The following is a 20,145-nucleotide window of genomic DNA, read 5'->3' on the forward strand; positions in this document are numbered from 1 at the left end:
TAAAGGTGTAGATTTAGATACTTGTATATATCCCTAGTTGTTCAGTTAACTTATTTTTGTATTTTATTATGGTAGCTTATTGTATGTATTCTTTTGTGATTTACTTTTTTCATTAAAGTTTTTTGCTGTGATTTATCTTAATGGTATATTTGTCTAGTTCATTAATTTTTATGGGGATAATTATAGCGTGTACTTTGGGGGCTGTTGTGTGAATTAAATGAGTCGATGCACATCAAGTACTTAGAATAGTGCTTGCCATATAGTAAGGGCTCAAAGAAAGATAGCTGTTATTATGTTTGTTCTTTTTCACTGCTGTATGAAATTTTGTTTTATTGAAGTATAATTGCTCTACACTGCTGTGTCAGTTTCTGCTGTACAGCTAAGTGAATCAGCCATACGTATACGTATATCCCCTCTTTTTTGGATTTCCTTCCCATTTAGGTTACCACAGAGCACCAAGTAGAGTTCCCTGTGCTATACAGTAGGTTCTCATTAGTTATCTATTTTACACATAGCAGTGTGTATATGTCAGTCCCAGTCTCCCAATTCATCCCCACCCCCACCCCCCATATGAAATGTTGTTGTATGAATATAACATGGTTTGTTTCTCTTTTCTCATATTGATGGACACTTGGGTTGTTTCCAGTTTGAAACAACAGAGCGCAGTACAGCTTTAAATGAATGTTCATATACTTCTGTCCTTGTGCCCTTGTACAGATTTCTCTGTGCCAAGTATATTGACCTAGAAGTAGAATTGCTAGGTCATAGGTTATGCTTGTATTCAACTTTATTAGATGAAGCGAGCTTGTTTACCAAGGTAATTGTGCCTGCTTATGTTTCTACCAGCAGTGCATGAGTTCCCATTGCTCCATACCCTTGCCAACATTAGGTATTATCATCTTTTTTTCACTTTTTGTAATCTGATGATTGTAAAATGGCATCTTGTGATTTCATTTGGATTCTGTTAGTAATGAGGCCAGCATCTCTTTATATGTGTATTGGTTATTTGTATTTCCTTTCCTGTGCAAGCTTGTTCTTATCTTCTGCCTTTATTTTTCTAATGGGTTGTCTTTTTGTTAATAGAGCTAGAGGAATTCTTAAATATTCTTCATACTTATCCTTTGTTGATCATGTTTCTTGGAAATATCTTTTCCCAGTTTGAAGCTTTCTTTTCGCTCTATACTGTTGTCTGTTAATCATGTAAATGCCTTAGTATTTGTCATTAATTTACCTGGAATTGGTTGTTTATGGTGTGAGGTAGATTCCAATTTTCTTTCATTAAATTCTTTTTGAAGGGGATGGAGTTGTACGGTTGTTCCAGTAACCATTTAATAGTCATCCTTTCTTCATTGAATAAATATCTTTAGAATAGTTTTGGGTGGAAGAATTAACATTGTTATGTCCTTGTTTTGTTTCTTGTTTTAAAGGGATACATGTATATTTTCACCGTTGAATATAATGTTTGTTATAGGTTTGCTTTACCTTTTAAGGAAATTCGTTTTTGTCCTAATTTTCTTAAAAAAGTTTGAAACTTGGATGGGTGCTGAATTTTATTAAATGCATTTTTTTAGCTCCTCAAATGATTCTATAGTTTTTCTCCTTCTCTCTGTTAATGAGGGAAACTAATAGCTTTTCTAATGTTTATTCTTTCATTCCTAGGATAAACCCAACTTGGTCTATGATAATATTATCTTTCTTTATACACTGCCAGATTGTTAGCTAATATTAGTTAAGTTCATAGGTTTGTATGAAAACAACTGTGTAATATAACTTTTTTAAAAATGAACTTCACAGCAGAAAATATTGGTGCAGAACTGAAAGCTCCACTTATTAAGCAAGAACCTCTCCAAGTAAGAGGTAAATATATTTTATTCTGTTTTTTATTATAATGCTATTTTGAATTAAATATATAAAATTAGTTTATATAGAGCTCTTTATAGTTGTAAGGCTGTATTCATTTTTACTTTTCTTTAAGTATATTGACCATAAGGATTTATTCTATTTATAAACTAATTTTCTACTGAAGTTTACTTTGAATTTTGGTCATAAATTTTATGGTAATTGTTTTTTCAAAAGCCTGAAGAAAGGAGTAATGGCAAATAAAAATCAATTGCTTTATCATTTTTAGAAAAGTAATGTGATTAATAAGGAACAAGAGGCCAACACCTATAGCTTGTTCAAATCCAGGTAGAGTTTGGACATTCTTGTCTGATTTCCTTTTCTGGGAGTTGATTGAGTGATTAAGGAATTCTTGTTTGCAGCTCTCTTCTTTATAATGGGCTATGGCTCCCACCTCGAAAGTAGCATATTTCACAGAGGAACTAATTCTCTGATTAGGAGCACCATGGTTTTTGTGTCAGACAAAAGTGGATTCAGTTTGTAGCTTTAGCAGTTTACTTGATTTCTCTGAGCCTTAGTTTCCTCCCTTATAAGATGGTGCTAAAGATGGGACTTTTCTAGGATAACTTTGGAGATGATAGACAGTGTACAGTCACAATTAAGAATACTTAATGTTGGGGCTTCCCTAGTGGCGCAGTGGTTAAGAATCAGCCTGCCAATGCAGGGGACATGGGTTCGATCCCTGGGCCAGGAAGATCCCACATGCTGTGGAGCAACTAAGCCCGTGTGCCACAACTACAGAGTTCATGTGCCACAACTACTGAAGCCCGAGGGCCTAGAGCCTCTGCTCTTTGCAGCCACTAAGCCTGTGTGCCACAACTACTGAAGCCTGAGAGCCTAGAGCCCATGCTCTGCAACAAAAGAAGCCACCACAACAAAGAGTAGCCCCTGCTCACCACAACTAGAGAAAGCCCGTGCACAGCAACGAAGACGCAAAGCAGCCATAAATAAATAAATAAATAAATAAATAAATAAATAAATAAATAAATAAATCTTAAAAAAAAAAATACTTAATGTTGTGTTATCATCAATTATCTGGACCAGGACAGGCCAACAGGGCTTTCTAGATACTTTGAAGAAATTATTAAAAAGTAGTTAAAGGGGTTTCCGAGGTGGTGCAGTGGTTGAGAATCCGCCTGCCAATGCAGGGGACACGGGTTCGATCCCTGCTCCAGGAAGATTCCCACATGCCGTGGAGCAACTAAGCCCGTGCGTCACAACTACTGAGCCTGCGCTTTAAAGCCCATGCGCCACAACTATTGAGCCCATGAGCTGCAACTACTGAAGTCCACGCGCCTAGAGCCCGTGCTCTGCAACAAGAGAAGTCACGGCAATGAGGAGCCCATGCACCGCAACGAAGAGTAGCCCCCGCTCACTGCAACTAAAAAGAAAGCCTGTGCACAGCAAAAAAAGACCCAACACAGACAATAAAATAATAAATAAATAAATAAAATTTTAAAAAAGGTAATTAAAACAGAATAATCTTTTTGAAGAGCAATATAATTCTCCTCTCTGATCCAGAGAAACTTATTTGGATTTAGAATTTTAGGATTATTAAAGTAGTTTAGAGAAACTCATGCAAAAAGAAACCTGAACTTGCTTATATACTTTTTTCAAATAAGATTTTGATTTTTATATTGAACTTTATTTTTGAAATGTTCTTGTTAACTTATTAATGCATTTAAGTTCATGTGTTATTTTAAGTCTTTTTACCTGCTGTAGTGGTGGATAATTTTAGTCTTAATTTATTGTTTCAACTTGTAAGTACAACAGGAAACTCAGTTACTAGATGTGAGAATAGAATATGAAGTGACTAGGTGACAGTTTGAAATAGAACACGAGTTTCTGTTGTTTTTCTCTTGCTTTTCAGAGAGTTGCTTATATTATTTATCTATGACTTATGACCAAAGTCTCACTTTATAAAAATGAGCAGGCCAATGTTGATTGCAATTTTTATTAATTCATCGACTATAATTGATGCCAAATTGGTATTTTATTATTGATGTCTCTGGCTTTTTTTATGAACAGTTTGATACTTGATAATAGGAAAATAATTTAGTAGAAGGCAGTATTTTACCTATAGTCTGTAATTAACTTCCTATAGTTTTTAACTGATAAAAATATTCTTTATACTTACTTCATCTTTGTTACATTATGTGAAATTGTCCAATGACTTCCAAACTTTTTTGACTGCAACCCACATAAGAAATACTAATAATTTAGTATACATATAGATTATTATATGTAACTGAAACAAAAGTTTTCACAAAAAGTGTTTATTCTTCATTATATATAGTACTGTTTGATTACTTTCCATTTTCATTTTTATAAAATGCTGGTTTCACCAGTTTGTAAAACACCAAACCAGCATGTAATTGTTTCATTGAAACTTCAGTTTATTTTCATTTAGACCCTAAGCAATTTAAATTGTACTAGTATGATTTAAACAGACCAGCAATACCTATACAAGGTATCCTTTAGACAAAGGGTTGACATTTTGGCATCAGTTACTGATGAACTATGGAGATAAAAGCTAGGTGGTTACAAGTGTAATTGTGTCCTATTCTGTACTTGGAGTACACTTTTTTTCCTCTGATGCCATGCAAAGCATCAGGAAAAACATCAGTTTTCTATGGAATTTATTAGTGAACCCACTTAAAAATCAGCATATGTTCATCTTCAAATATGACTTCCAGTATGCATATTTAGTATATTTTCCTGTATTTTTGGTTTTAGTCAAAGCAGTCCTTAAAAAGAGGGAATATGGACCAAAGTACACTCAAAATAATTTCATCACTGGAGTCAGAGCAATGAATGAGTTCTGCCTCAAATCCAGGTACAGTAATTTTTTAAAAATGTGTTAGTTTGCTCTATCTTATCTAAATAACCAATTATTTCCTAGAATTTGCTACCTGCTACCCTCCATGTGGAAACTTTACCATGGCTTCTTCCTTAATTGAAGAAATATTTTTATTCAGTTAAAAAATGTTAAAATTGTTAGTTTACTAACCTGAAGCCTGTTCCAGCATGAGCAATTCCAGTGTTTCCTGGCTCCTTTAACTCAAAAAAGCAGGTTCTTCAAAATCCCTGTGTCACACAAGAACCTTAGGAGTTTTATTATGTTAATATGTAGCAAAATTATCAATAAGAGTATTTGCATATTTAAAATTTTGGTTTTTTTGGTAAAGCAATTTTATTATGTTTTGTTCACACTCCAGCTGTGGTTCATGTTGATTATAAATTATTTTCCTTCTTTCTGGTATCTTGTTATTAATTTTCTTATAATTAAAGAGATTTATTGAGGTATTTTTTCAAAAATGAGGTATTTTCAAAAATTTAAAGTTTTAAAATACGTATTGAGGTATTTTCAAAAATTTAAAGTTTTCCTCCCCTTGTACATTTACCTAGAAAAGCTATAAGGTTTTTTTTTTTCCATTCAGGATGTTAGTTTAATTTGGTTTCTGTTTTTTTTTTTTTTTCCAATCTTTATTGGGATATAAAAACCTTACACTGTTGTGCCCGTTTCTGCTGTACAACAAAGTGAATTAGCTGTATTTATACATATATCGCCCTATCTCTCCCTCTTGAGCCTCCCTATCCCACCCCTCTAGGCCATCACCAGTCATTGAGTTGATCTCCCTGTGTCGTGTAGCTGCTTCCCACTAGCTATATCTATTTTACATTTGGTAGTGTATAAATGTCAATACTACTCTTTCACTTTGTCCCAGCTTCTCCCCCCGCTCCATGTCCTCAAGTCTGTTCTCTACCTCTGCATCTTTATTCTTCCTCTGCCACTGAATTCATCAGTACCATTTTTTTAGATTCCACATATATGTTAGCATATGGTATTTGTTTTTCTCTTTCTGACTTAACTTCACTCTGTATGACAGATTCTGGGTCCATCCACCTCACTACAGATAACTCAATTCCATTCCTTTTCATGGCTGAGTAATATTCCATTGTATGTATGTGCCACATCTTTATCCATTCATGTGTCAGTGGACATTTAGGTTGCTTCCATGTCCTGGCTATTGTAAATAATGCTGCAATGAACATTGTGGTACATGTATCTTTTTTTTTTTAATTAATTAATTAATTTATTTTATTGGCTGTGTTGGGTCGTTTTTGCTGTGTGCGGGCTTTCTTTTTAGTTGCGGTGAGTGGGGGCTACTTGTTCGTTGTGGTGCGCAGGCTCCTCCTTGCCGTGACTTCTCTTGTTGAGGAGCACGGGCTCTAGGTGCGTGGGCTTCAGTAGTTGCAGCACATGGGCTCAATAGTTGTGGCGCACGGGCTCTAAAGCGCAGGCTCAATAGTTGTGGCGCACGGGCTTAGTTGCTCCACGGAATGTGGGAATCTTCCTGGAGCAGGGATCGAACCCGTGTCCCCTGCATTGGCAGGCGGATTCTCAACCACTGCGCCACCTTGGAAGCCCCGGTATATTATCTTTTTGAATTATGGTTTTCTCCAGGTATATGCCCAGTAGTGGGATTGCAGGGTCATATGGTAGTTCTATTTTTAGTTTTTTGAGGAACCTCCATGCTGTTTTCCATAGTGGCTGTGTCACTTTACAGTCCCACCAGTAGTGCAGGAGGGTTCCCTTAGAAAAGCCATATTTATGTGGAAGATTTCTCGGTAATTTAGACATCAGATTATCTAGCCTCCCCCATCCCCACCCCCAGTCCACGGTCACATTTTCTGTGGTATAGTGTCAAGAAATAAGGATTCCTGTAATCAATTTTATAACTTCCATAAGTATTGAAACAACAGCCAATTATAGTAATGGTATAAAACTATATGGTTTCACACACAAAAATTTTGTGAGTTAGGTAGGTTAGGTATTGCTGTCTTCACAGTATAGGCCAGGGAATATAATAAGGATGTTAGTGGTGACCTAGCTCATTGAGTGAGTCAGTGACAGAGAGGAAGCTAAAATATATATCTTTTGTTACCTGGACCAGACTTTTTTTTTACTGTTGTGTGATAGTTGATTGTTGACTTATTTTCTTTTTATTTTCCTTTATTTATTTTTTGTCTGTGCCACGTGGCTTGCAGGGTCTTAGTTCCCCGACCAGGCATTGAACCTGGGTCATGGCAGTGAAAGCCCGGAATCCTAACCACTAGACCACCAGGGAACTCTCCAGATTTTTATTTATAGGTCTTTTTGTTGCTGTTACAGAATTTCCTTCGGAAGACCAATGATCAAATTTAGAATGACTGTTTAGCAGTAAGTTGATAAATGTATAAACCTTTTAGAATTTAAGAGAAAGGAAGATAATTAAATAGCATGAAATTGACATTTACTCTTTATTACTTGATATCTATGAATGATATTACCACTTAGTATTAATCTGGATGTAAACAAATGACTGTAAATATTAAATTTAAATTCTTAAAGAGAGGGATAATACTCTAATTATGTTTTTTCCACTTTTTACTTTTTTTCTTCATACATCAGACATTGCAATGGTGTGTTCCCAGCAGTAAAAATACAAGCACTGATAAAGGAATTGACTCTCTACTTATTATGTTATGGTATCTATACTGAGCATCAAGAATAATTCTTAGTTTTTCAGCTGTCTCTAAACCAGTTTTGTGTACAAAATGACATCTTTAGACTGATTTTTACAGGCTATACAGAGTTAGCTATTAAAATGAAAGTCAGTGTAGTGGCTTTTAATCTGTCTTTAATCCTTTTAAGTACATGAACTATATGAACCTCGTCTAAATAAATGCAATATGTTTCTTTCTTCAGTGATCTAGAACAACTTCGAAAAATCAGACGACGAAGTCCTCATGAAGATACCGAGTCTTTTACTGTATACTTGAGATCAGATGTGGAGGCAAAGTAAGAACATAGTTCTTTTAGAATAAAAATACAAGCTGAATTTGGGATTAATAAAAACGCAATTTAGACAGACTCAGAATTTTAAAAATGACATGTTTTAAAACAATATTTTTACATTTGCAAATTTGTTTATCTGAGAGTTACTAGTATGTACTAGTTAGCAAAAAAAAAAGTCATAATTTATGAGAAAATTTGCTGTTGAATTTTCTCTTATTGTTTAGATTTAATTTAGAAAAGTTTCTTCAGTGCTTCATATTTTTCTTAAAGGACCTTATGTTTTGTTGTCAAATTCTCATATATAGTTTTAATTATCTGGATTGGAATATGATTATAATAAAATCATTAAAATTGTTATTATTGGTGTCCATGTGTGTGTACACAGATCTTTGGAAGTTTGGGGAAGCCCTGAAGCTCTTGCCAGAGAGAAAAAACTTCGTAAGGAAGCAGAAATAGAATATAGAGAAAGTAAGTATTTTCACTTTAAAGCTGAGTTAACTGAAGCAACTTGTAAGTAAGACCTGTGCCTATAATAGTGGTTACCCACCTCTTGACTTTGGCTTTGTTGGTTCTAGCAAATGCCAGTTTTCATTTTAGGATTCACTTATTTTATAAAAACAGTATCAGTTTGTTTTCTCCTCTATAGCTTTTTGAAGATCATGAAAGCAAGCAAAACTAGTTTGCTGTTTCTATAAGACAATATGAATATTAAAACTTAGGGTCTAATTTGAAGATTGTACCTGTTCTAAAAGTGAATCCTAATTTATAAGGGGTTTTGGCCTCTTGAAAGAAGCAATCAGCTGTTGAGTATCTTTATATTCACAGATATGCTAAAGAGAGCTACAGTTAAATCCACAGGAATGAAATATTCACTTTCTTTTTTAAAAATTTATTTTTTTTGAGGCAACATTGGTTTATAACATTATGTATTTCATGTGTACAACATTATATTTCTACTTCTGTTTATCCTACAGTGTGATAACAACCAAAAATTTAGTTTCCATCTGTTACTGTACAGTTGGTCCATTTTACCCATTTCACCCTCAACCCTGCCCCTTCCCCGCCAGTAACCACTACTGTTTTCTGTATCTACACTTTTGGTTTACTTTGGATTGTTTATTTATTTCATTTGTTTGTTTGATTTTTATAGTCCACATATGAGTGAAATCATAAGGTATTTATCTCTCTCCATCTGAGAAAGTTTATCTTTTTTATGGCTGAGTAGTATTCCATTGAGTAAAAATATCACATCTTTATCCATTCATCTGTTGTTGGGCACTTAGGTTGTTTGCATTTCTTGGCTATTGAAAATAATGCTGTGATGAACATAGGGGTGCATTTATCTTTTCTAATTAGTGTTTTCATATTCTTTGGATTAAATACTCAGAAGTGGGATATCTGGTTCATATAGTAGTTCTTTTTTTTAAAATTTATTTATTTTTATTTTTGCTTATTGGCTGTATTGGGTCTTTGTTGCTGCACACAGGCTTTCTTTAGTTGTGGAGAGTGGGGGCTGCTCTTCATTGTGGTGCTCGGGCTTTCTCAGGGTGGTGGCTTCCCTTATTGCGGAGCACGGGCTCTAGGCTCGCGGACTTCAGTAGTTGTGGCACACGGGCTCAATAGTTGTAGCTTGTGGCCTCTAGAGCACAGGCTCAGTAGTTGTGGTGCACAGGCTTAGTGGCTTCATGGCATGTGCGATCTTCCTGGACCAGGGCTCAAACCCATGTCCCCTGCATTGGCAGATGTATTCTTAACCACTGCGCTACCAGGGAAGTCCTATAGTAGTTCTCTTCTTAATTTTTTGAGGACTCTCCATACTGTTGGTATTCCTTTTCTCCACATCCTCACCAACACTTGTTTTTTCTTGCCTTTTTGATACTAGCCATTCTTACAGGCACGAAGTGATGTCTCGTGTTTTGATTTGCATCTCCCTAATGATTAGTAATATTGAACATCTTTTCATGTTCTATTGGCCATCTGTATGGAAAAATGTCTTTGTAAAAATGCCTATTCAGCTCTTCTGCATTTTTGAATTGGGTTGATTTTTTTGTTGTTATTTAATTGAGTTGTTTATATTTTTTGGATATTAACCCCTTATCAGATACTTCATTTCTTTTCCCATTCAGTAGGTTGGCTGTCTTTTTGTTTTGTTGATGGTTTTCTTTGCTGTGCATGAGCTTTTTAGTTTGATGTGGTCATGTTTGTTTATTGTTTTATATTTATTTATTTATTTATTTATTTATTTGCTTGTTGGGTCTTCGCTGCTGTGCGTGGGCTTTCTCTAGTTGTGGCAGCCAGGGGCTGCTCTTTGTTGTGGCTTCTCAGTGCTGTGGCCTCTCTTGCTGTGGAGCATGGGCTCTAGGTACATAGGCTTCAGCAGTTGCAGCACACAGGCTCAGTAGTTGCAGCTCACAGGCTTAGTTGCTCCATGGCATGTGGGATCTTCCCAGACCAGGGTTCAAACCCATGTCCCCTACATTGGCAGGTGGATTCCTAACCACTGTGCCACCAGAGAAGTCCCTGTTTATTTTTGCTCTTCTTTTCTTTGTCTGAAGATATATATCTGGAAAGATATTGTAAAGATCTGTGTCAGAGCATGTACTGCTTATGTTTTCTTCTAAGAGTTTTATTGTTTCAAGTCTTACATTTAAGCCTTTAATCCATTTTGATTTTTGTGTAAGGTGTGAGATAATAGCCTAGTTTCATCTTTTTCCACGTAGCCATCCTGCTTTCCCAGTAGCGTTAATTGGAGAGACTGTCCTTTTTCCATTGTATGTCATTTGCTCTTTTTTTTTTTTTTTTTTTTTTTTAATTATTATTTTATTTTATTTTTTTGGGGGGTACACCAGGTTCAATCAACTGTTTTTATACACATATCCCCATATTCCCTCCCTTCCTTGACGCCCCCCTCTCGATTCCCCCCCACCCTCCCTGCCCCAGTCCTCTAAGGCATCTTCCATCCTCGAGTTGGACTCCCTTTGTTATACAACAACTTCCCACTGACTATTTTACAGTTGGTAGTATATATATGTCTGTACTACTCTCCCGCTTCTTCTCAGTTTCCCCTTCACCCCCCGCCCCCTCCCATACCTCGAGTTCTCCAGTCCATTCCCTGTATCTGCTTCCCTGTTCTTGTCACTGAGTTCATCAGAACCATTTTTAGATTCCGTATATGTGAGTTAGCATACAATATTTGTCTTTCTCTTTCTGACTTACTTCACTCTGTATGACAGATTGTAGTTCTATCCACCTCATTACATATAGCTCCATCTCATCCCTTTTTATAGCTGAGTAATATTCCATTGTATATATATGCCACATCTTCTGTATCCATTCATTTGTTGATGGGCATTTCGGTTGCTTCCATGTCCTGGCTATTGTAAAGAGTGCTGCAATAAACATTATGGTACAAGTTTCTTTTGGGATTATGGTTTTCTTTGGGTATATGCCCAGGAGTGGGATGACTGGATCATATGGTAGTTCTATTTGTAGTTTTTTAAGGAACCTCCAAATTGTTTTCCATAGTGGCTGTACCAACTTACAGTCCCACCAACAGTGCAGGAGAGTTCCCTTTTCTCCACACCCTCTCCAACATTTGTTGTTTCCAGACTTTGTGATGATGGCCATTCTGATTGGTGTGAGGTGATACCTCATTGTGGCTTTGACTTGCATTTCTCTGATGATGAGTGATGTTGAGCATCTTTTCATGTGTTTGTTGGCCATCTGTATGTCTTCTTTGGAGAAATGTCTATTTAGGTCTTCTGCCCATTTGTGGATTGGGTTATTTGCTTTTTTGATATGAAGCTGCATGAGCTGCTTGTATATTTTGGAGGTTAATCCTTTGTCCGTTGTTTCATAGGCAATTATTTTTTCCCATTCTGAGGGTTGCCTTTTAGTCTTATTTATGGTTTCTTTTGCTGTGCAAAAGCTTTTAAGTTTCATGAGGTCCCATTCGTTTATTCTTGATTTTATTTCCATGATTCTAGGAGGTGGGTCAAAAAGGATGTTGCTTTGATGTATGTCAAAGAGTGTTCTGCCTATGTTTTCCTCTAGGAGTTTGATAGTGTCTGGCCTTATATGTAGGTCTTTAATCCATTTGGAGTTTATTTTTGTGTATGGTGTTAGGAAGTGTTCTAATTTCATTCTTGTACATGTTGCTGTCCAATTTTCCCAACACCACTTATTGAAGAGGCTGTCTTTTTTCCATTGTATACTCGTGCCTCCTTTGTCAAAGATAAGGTGCCCATATGTGTTTGGGCTTACTTCTGAGTTCTCTATTCTGTTCCATTGATCTTCCTTTCTATTTTTGTGCCAGTACCATACTGTCTTGATCACTATGGCCTTGTAGTATAGTTTGAAGTCAGGAAGCCTGATTCCACCAACTCCATTTTTCCTTCTCAAGATTGCTTTGGCTATTCGGGGTCTTTTGCGTTTCCATACAAATCGTAAGATTTCTTGCTCTAGTTCTGTGAAAAATGCCATTGGTAATCTGATCGGGATTGCATTAAATCTGTAAATTGCTTTGGGTAGTACAGTCATTTTCACGATGTTGATTCTTCCAATCCAGGAACATGGTATATCCCTCCATCTGTTTATGTCATCTTTGATTTCTTTCATCAATGTCTTAAAGTTTTCTGCATACAGATCTTTTGCCTCCTTAGGCAGGTTTATTCCTAGGTATTTTCTTCTTTTTGTTGCAATGGTGAATGGGAGAGTTTCCTTAATTTCTCTTTCTGCTCTTCCGTTGTTCGTGTATAGGAATGCAAGAGATTTCTGTGCATTAATTTTGTATCCTGCTACTTTACTAAACTCATCAATTAGTGCGAGCAGTTTTCTGGTAGAGTCTTTAGGGTTTTCTATATATAGTATCATGTCATCTGCAAAGAGTGATAATTTTACTTCTTCTTTTCCAATTTGGATTCCTTTAATTTCTTTTTCTTCTCTGATTGCTGTGGCTAACACTTCCAAAACTATGTTGAATAACAGTGGTGAGAGTGGACACCCTTGTCTTGTTCCTGTTCTTAGAGGGAATTCTTCCAGTTTTTCTCCATTGAGAACAATGTTGGCTTTTGGTTTGTCATATATGGCTTTTATGATGTTGAGGTAATTTCCTTCTATGCCCATTTTCTGGAGAGCTTTTATCATAAATGGATGTTGAACTTTGTCAAAAGCTTTTTCTGCATCTATTGAAATGATCATATGGTTTTTATCCTTCAATTTGTTGATATGATGTATCACGTTGATTGATTTGCGTATATTGAAGAATCCTTGCATCCCAGGGATAAACCCCACTTGATCGTGGTGTATGATTTTTTTAATGTGCTGTTGCAGTCTGTTAGCTAGTATTTTGTTGAGGATTTTTGCATCTATATTCATCAGTGATATTGGTCTGTAGTTTTCTTTTTTTGTGACATCTTTGCCTGGTTTTGGTATCAGGGTGATGGTAGCCTCATAGAATGAGTTTGGGAGTGCTCCGCCTTCTGCAATATTTTGGAAGAGTTTGAGAAGGATAGGTGTTAACTCTTCTCGAAATGTTTGATAGAATTCGCCTGTGAATCCATCTGGTCCTGGGCTTTTGTGTGTTGGGAGATTTTTAATCACTGCCTCAATTTCTGTACTTGTGATTGGTCTGTTCATGGTTTCTATTTCTTCCTGGTTCAGTCTTGGAAGATTGTATTTTTCTAAGAATGTATCCATTTCTTCCAGGTTATCCAATTGATTGGCATATAGTTGCTTGTAGTAGTCTCTCATGATGTTTTGTATTTCTGAGGTGTCCGTTGTGACTTCTCCTTTTTCATTTCTAATTCTGTTGATTTGCATCTTCTCCCTTTTTTTCTTGATGAGTCTGGCTAATGGTTTATCAATTTTGTTAATCTTCTCAAAGAACCAGCTTTTAGTTTTATTTATTTTTCTTATGGTTTCTTTCCTTTCTTTTTCATTTATTTCTGCTCTGATCTTTACGATTTCTTTCCTTCTGCTCACTTTGGGGTTTCTTTGTTCTTCTTTCTCTAGTTGTTTGAGGTGTAAGGTTAGGTTGTTTATTCGATCATTTTCTTGTTTCTTAAGGTAGGACTGTATTGCTATAAACTTCCCTCTTAGAACTGCTTTTGCTGCGTCCCATAGGTTTTGGGTTGTTGTGTTTTCGTTGTCATTTGTTTCTAGATACTTTTTGATTTCCTCTTTGATTTCTGTAGTGATTCCTTGGTTGTTTAAGAGTGAATTGTTTAGCCTCCATGTGTTTGTATTTTTTGCAGTTTTTTTCCTGTAATTGATATCTAGTCTCATGGCGTTGTGGTCTGAGAAGATGCTTGATATGATTTCAATTTTCTTGAATTTGCTGAGGTTTGATTTGTGACCCAAGATGTGATCTATCCTGGAAAATGTTCCGTGTGCACTTGAGAAGAAAGTGTAGTCTGTTGTTTTTGGATGGAATGTCCTATAAATATCAATTAAGTCGAGATGGTCTAATGTGTCATTTAAAGCTATCCTTCTCAAACTCTTGTGTGTCTTTATTTATTTTCTGTTTGGATGATCTGTCCATTGATGTAAGTGGGGTGTTCAAGTCTCCCACTATAATTGTGTTACTGTCGATGTCCCCTTTTATAGCTGTTAGCATTTGCCTTATGTATTGAGGTGCTCCTATATTGGGGGCATAGATATTTACCATTGTGATCTGTTCTTCTTGGATGGATCCCTTGATCATTATGTAGTGCCCTTCCTTGTCTCTTTTAATAGTCTTTACTTTCAAGTCTAATTTGTCTGATAGGAGTACTGCTACTCCAGCTTTCTTTTGACTTCCATTTGCATGGAATATCTTTTTCCATCCCTTCACTTTCAGTCTATATGTATCCCTTGGTCTGAAGTGGGTTTCTTGTAGGCAGCATATAGAAGGGTCTTGTTTTTGTATCCATTCAGCCAGTCTGTGTCTTTTGGTTGGAGCATTTAATCCATTTACATTTAAAGTGATTATTGACATGTGTGTTCCAATGACCATTTTCTGAATTGTTTTGGGTTTGTATTTGTAGGTGTTTTCCTTTTCTTGTGTTTCCTACTTAGAGAAGTTCCTTTAGCACTTGTTGTAAGGCTGGTTTGGTGGTGCTGAATTCTCTTAACTTTTGCTTGTCTGGAAAGCTTTTGATTTCTCCCTCAAATCTGAATGAGATTCTTGCTGGGTAAAGTATTCTTGGCTGTAGGTTTCTCTCTTTCAGGACTTTCAGTATATCCTGCCATTCCCTTCTGGCCTGCAGAGTTTCTGTAGAAAGGTCAGCTGTTATCCTGATGGGTTTTCCCTTATATGTTGTTTGTTGCTTTTCTCTTGCTGCTTTTAATATTTTTTCTTTGTGTTTAATTGTCGTTAGTTTGATTAATATGTGTCTTGGTGTATTTCTCCTTGGGTTTATTCTGTATGGGACTCTCTGTGCTTCTTGGACTTGGTTCATTATTTCCTTTCCCATGTTGGGGAAGTTTTCCACTAGAACCTCTTCAAATATTTTCACAGACCCTTTCTTGTTTTCTTCTTCTTCTGGGATGCCTATAATTCGAATGTTGGTACGTTTAAGGTTATCACTGAGGTCTCTGAGGCTGTCTTCTAGTCTTTTTATTTTTTTATCTTTTTCCTGCTCTGTGGCGTTTATTTCTTCCATTCTATCTTCCAACTCACTTATTCGTTCTTCTGCCTCAGTCATTCTGCTGGTTAGAGCATCTAGAGTATTTTTAATTTCAGTTATTTTGTTATCCATTGCTGTTTGTTTTTCTGAGTTCTTATGAACTGTTTCTTGTACTTTCTCTATTTTGTTATCGAGATTTTGTATCATTTTTACTATCCTGACTCTAAATTCTTTTTCAGGCATTTTTCCTATTTCCTCCTCATTTATTTGGTCTTGTGGGTTTTTTTCCTGCTCCTTTGCCTGCATGGTGTTTCTTTGTTTCCTCATGGTTGTCCAAGCTTTTGGGGTTGCTTGTCCTGGTGATAGAGGTGTTTATAGAAGACTGTCCAAGCTTCAGACTAATGTCCAAGTATTGGATTAGACGAATATTCAGTCGGCTATGTCAGGTTCTCCACAGCCCTTTCCGGTGTCCGAGGCCGTCTGCTGGTGTTCAGCTGGTTCTCTGTGGGAATGACTGTGTCCTTCCGTGCATTCCCAATGCATCTGTGGAGAGGGATGCACTCCACGTCTCTCTACTTCGCCGCCATCCAGACCATTCTGTCATTTGCTCTTTTGTCATAAATTAATCATCCATATATGTGTGGGTTTATTTCTGGGCTCTCAATTCTGTTCTATTGATGTATGTTTGTTTTTCTGCCAATACCATGCTGTTTTGATTACTGTGGCTTTGTAGTGTAGTTTGAAATCAGGCATGTGATACTTCCAGCTTTATTCTTTTCTCTCAGTATTGCTTTGGCTATTTGGGGTCTTCTGTGGTTTCATAAAACTTTTAGAATTTTTTGGTTCTATATCTGTGAAAAATGTCCTGGCGTTTTTGATAGGGATGTGTTAAGTCTGTAGCTGAAATGTTTACTGGTTTTTTGGCCATGCTGCGCAGCTTATAGGATCTTAGTTCACTGACCAGGGATCGAACCTGTGCCCCCTGGAGTGGAAGTGCAAAGTCCTTACCACTGAATTCCCTGAAATGTTTACTTTCAATGAAAGAAATACATGTGGGGGTCAGGGAGCCCCATAATTGTGGTATCACTCTTCAGTTAATGGCTTCTGTTGGGTTTCTTTATAGGCAATACTGGTGCTAATATAGGGTATGATCAAATTTTATTCCAGTAGGGCATAATCCATTGGGGGATTATATACTTGTACTACAGTTATAGTTCTCTTACTCTGCGGAACTGAACGATAGTGTGGCAGGATTAAAATAGAGATAGACATGCCAGTATCTGCAAAAATTAGAATTTTTTTTTTTTTGGTCTGGCTTTATTTAGGAGGATTCTGAATTCTTTAACTATATTTCTAAGTTATGCATAGGACCAAAGCTTAAAGGTGACATTTCCTTCTCCTGTTGAGTTGATGAAATTTCTAGGTGAAAATTGTGAGACAGTTGTGGTCACTAGCACAGGAAGAAAAGGGGTAGGGAGAGTTTCTGGAGAGTTTGGGTGTTCAGTGTCAAGAGGGAGAGCAGTGTGATAAGAAGGAGATCAGAAGATCAGGAAGAACATGGAGAAGACATGCAAGGAAGGAAAGAACAAAGTAGGCGAAGTCGTGGTGCTCAACTTCACTGTTGACCAGTGGAGACATCTCAGATTGGCTCTGAAGTCCTTTTGTGAAAACCCTGGTACTATTGTAACATCCTTGCTTTTAGGTATAATAAGGTGTTTCAGGTTTATCTTGTATATTTCCTGCCCCAGGTTGGGAATCAGCCATTTCTAATAGGAGACCTGTTTCCTTTTAATAGAAGATAAAATTGGGAGACCTGTGGGCATTAGGGATACTCATTCTTAATAGGTTGATGTATTTTTAAGGTCTTCGCAAGGTGAAAAAGGTTCTGGATATTTAAAGTACAGATTTTGAGAGAGCACAGTAATAGAAAAATAGTTTTTCTCTTATTTTTAAACTTTGAGCTAACAATGAAGAATTGGTTCTTATATCAAGCTTAAATAACTCATTTTTAAGTTACTATTGAGAAGAGAATCTTAGCAAACTGCTTTTATCTCATTGCAGAAATACAAATTGTAACTTTTTTTGTGTACAGTTCCGAAGTGTTAAGTATATTCACACTGTTATGAAACATCTCCAGAAAATGTATCTCTTACACTGAAAATCTTTTTTGAATTTGGGTGTGATAATACTTCTTTGAGACCGTGCTTTAAATTTTTTGGGTATATACCCAGAAGTGGGATTGCTAGATCATATGGTAGTTTTTAATTTTTTGAGGAACCTCCATGTTGCTTTCCATGGCAGTTGCAATATTTTATAATCCTGCCGACATACTCAAGATTTCCAATTTCTCTACGTCTTTGCCTATACTTGTTGTTGTTGTTTTTACTATTATTATTATTTTGGCTGTGCTGTGCAGCATGTGGGATCTTAGTCCCTGGCCAGGGATCAAACCCATGCTCCCTGCATTGGGAGCATGGAGTCTTAATCAGTGGAACACCAGGGAAGTCCCTATACTTGTTATTTTCTGTTTCTTTCTTTTTCTTTTTCTTTTAAGATTTATTTGTTATCTTATTTATTTATTTATTTTTGGCTGTGTTGGGTCTTCGTTGCTATACTCGGGCTTTCTCTAGTTGTGGCGAGCAGGGGCTGTTCTTCGTTGTGGTGTGCAGGCTTCTCAGGGCGGTGGCTTCGCTTGTTATGGAGCACAGGCTCTAGGCTCTCGGGCTTCAGTAGTTGCAGTGCATGGGCTCAGTAGTTGTGGTGCACGGGCTTTGCTCTGTGGCATGCGGGATCTTCCCCACCCAGGGATTGAACCCGTGTCCCTTGCATTGGCAGGTAGATTCTTAACCACTGTGCTACCAGGGAAGTCCCTTGTTTTTTATTGTTTGTTTGTTTGTTTTTGATAGAAGCCATTCTTATGGGTGTGAATTGATACCTCACTGTGGTTTTGATTTGCATTTCTCTGATGATTAGTGATATGAACATCTTTTTATATGCCTGTTGGCCATCTATATATCATCTCTGGAGAAGTCTATTCAGGTCCTTTGCCAATTTTTTAATCAAGTTGCAAATTTAGATTTCTTATAATAACATGATATTGTTGTTGGTAGTTAGTAGAAGACTAACATAGTCTTAGAATAATCGTGTTAATCTAAAATGTGACTGATAAGCATATGTATGAGCTAAATGTATTGTGTAATTCTTTTCTTATAGGGCTATTTAGAAATCAAAAAATATTGAGAGAATATAGAGACTTTCTGGGAAACACCAAGGTAAGGATATCTTTTTGTTAATGTTATGTGTGTATGTGTTGCACAGAAAATCCTAATATCAGTCCTTGGTGAAAATCTAGCATGTCTGTGATCCTATTCCAAGATTTTCTTAAGTAGATTGTAATTTACTGAATTACAATCTCTTTGCTTCTGTCAGCTTTCTTGAAATTAAAGAAATTGGGACATAAGTTCTCTTTAAATTCATAACTGTGTTATAAACCATAAGCATATAGATATAGATGATTTATTTTGTTAGGTTTTTACCAAGGTTTAGCTTTCTCGTATACACCCTTAATTTCCTTTATTCTTTTTGCTTCTACTCTTAACGTTGGTTAACATTCAAACGGGTAATTCTCTACTTGTACCCAAAGAAGCTCAGCTGTTAGAGGAGAAAATTGCACAGACATTTTGATGATTTTTTTCTTTATTATGTAAGTGTACAAAATCGAAACTCAATATTTGACAGTCGTACTAAACTTCCATAGTATGTTCACTCTCCCATTCTGTAAGATACTTATTGCATACCTTTTCCTCTCTTCCCAGACTTCCTATAGAATCACTTTCCCACTTCAGCTGATGACCTTGTTTTATATTTCATTGAGAAAATAGATCTAATCTGATGGAAGTACCTTATCTTTCCATCACCAAATTTACTACCTTATCTACAAATGTGCTAGAATACTGTGTTTTCCTTCCTACCAGAAGGAAATTAATATTGGGACCAATATAGAAAGTTTGCCTTTACTGTCCTACTTCTTTTTTTCTTTTTTTCCTAACTAGATTGCCAGTTTATTATTAATTCAGGAACAGCCAGATGGAAGAGGTGCAGAAGGCAAGGCATGTGGGAAGGGGCTCAGAACTTCCATGCTCTCTGGAATGGAAGCCACTCTCCCTGAATCTTCACACATTCATCAAACCCTGTCCTTTCAGGGTTTTATGGAGGGTTTCATGGAGGCTTCATTACATAAGTGTGATTGATTAAACCACTGACCATTGGTGATTGAACTCATTCTCCAGCCTCTTTCCCCTCCCTGGAGGTTGGTAGGACTGAAAGTTATAACCCTCTTATATGATTGGTTCCTCTGGTGACCAGTCCCAAATCTTTCTTTCTTTTCTTTTTTTTTTCTTTTAATCAATTTTTATTGGAATATAGTTGCTTTACAATGTTATGTTAGTTTCTGCTGTAGAGAAAAGTGAATCAGCTATATGCATACATATATCCACTCTTTTTTTTGGATTTCCTTCACATTTAGGTCACCATAGAGCATTAAGTAGAGTTTTCTGTGCTGTACAATAGGTTCTCATTAGTTATCTATTGATATTTTATACATAGTAGTGTATATATGTCAATCCCAATCTTGCAGTTCATCCCACTCCCCCCCTTCCCCCTTGGTGTCCATATGTTTGTTCTCTGCATCTGTCTCCATTTCTGCTTTGCAATAACTTCATCTGTATCATTTTTCTAGATTCCACATATTAGCGATATTATACAATATTTGATTTTCTCTTTCTGACTTACTTCACT

General features: G+C 36.4%; 1 protein-coding gene across 2 annotated transcripts in view; it reads left to right on the forward strand.

The window, feature by feature from the left end:
• SLC30A9 (solute carrier family 30 member 9) overlaps positions 1 to 20,145 on the forward strand; it is a 93,316-nt gene that overhangs the window by 20,654 nt on the left and 52,517 nt on the right. Inside the window, exons 3-7 of one of the 2 annotated variants that reach the window (XM_057730077.1) lie at positions 1,795 to 1,857; positions 4,636 to 4,735; positions 7,652 to 7,744; positions 8,127 to 8,209; positions 18,562 to 18,620. In XM_057730077.1, coding sequence (XP_057586060.1) covers positions 1,795 to 1,857; positions 4,636 to 4,735; positions 7,652 to 7,744; positions 8,127 to 8,209; positions 18,562 to 18,620 — 398 coding nt within the window. The remainder of the gene's footprint in view (positions 1 to 1,794; positions 1,858 to 4,635; positions 4,736 to 7,651; positions 7,745 to 8,126; positions 8,210 to 18,561; positions 18,621 to 20,145) is intronic. The other variant, XM_057730079.1, reaches the window with a different exon arrangement.

The sequence above is a fragment of the Hippopotamus amphibius genome, chromosome 3 (genome assembly GCF_030028045.1).
Source record: "Hippopotamus amphibius kiboko isolate mHipAmp2 chromosome 3, mHipAmp2.hap2, whole genome shotgun sequence".
Classification (NCBI taxonomy): Eukaryota; Metazoa; Chordata; class Mammalia; order Artiodactyla; family Hippopotamidae; genus Hippopotamus; species Hippopotamus amphibius.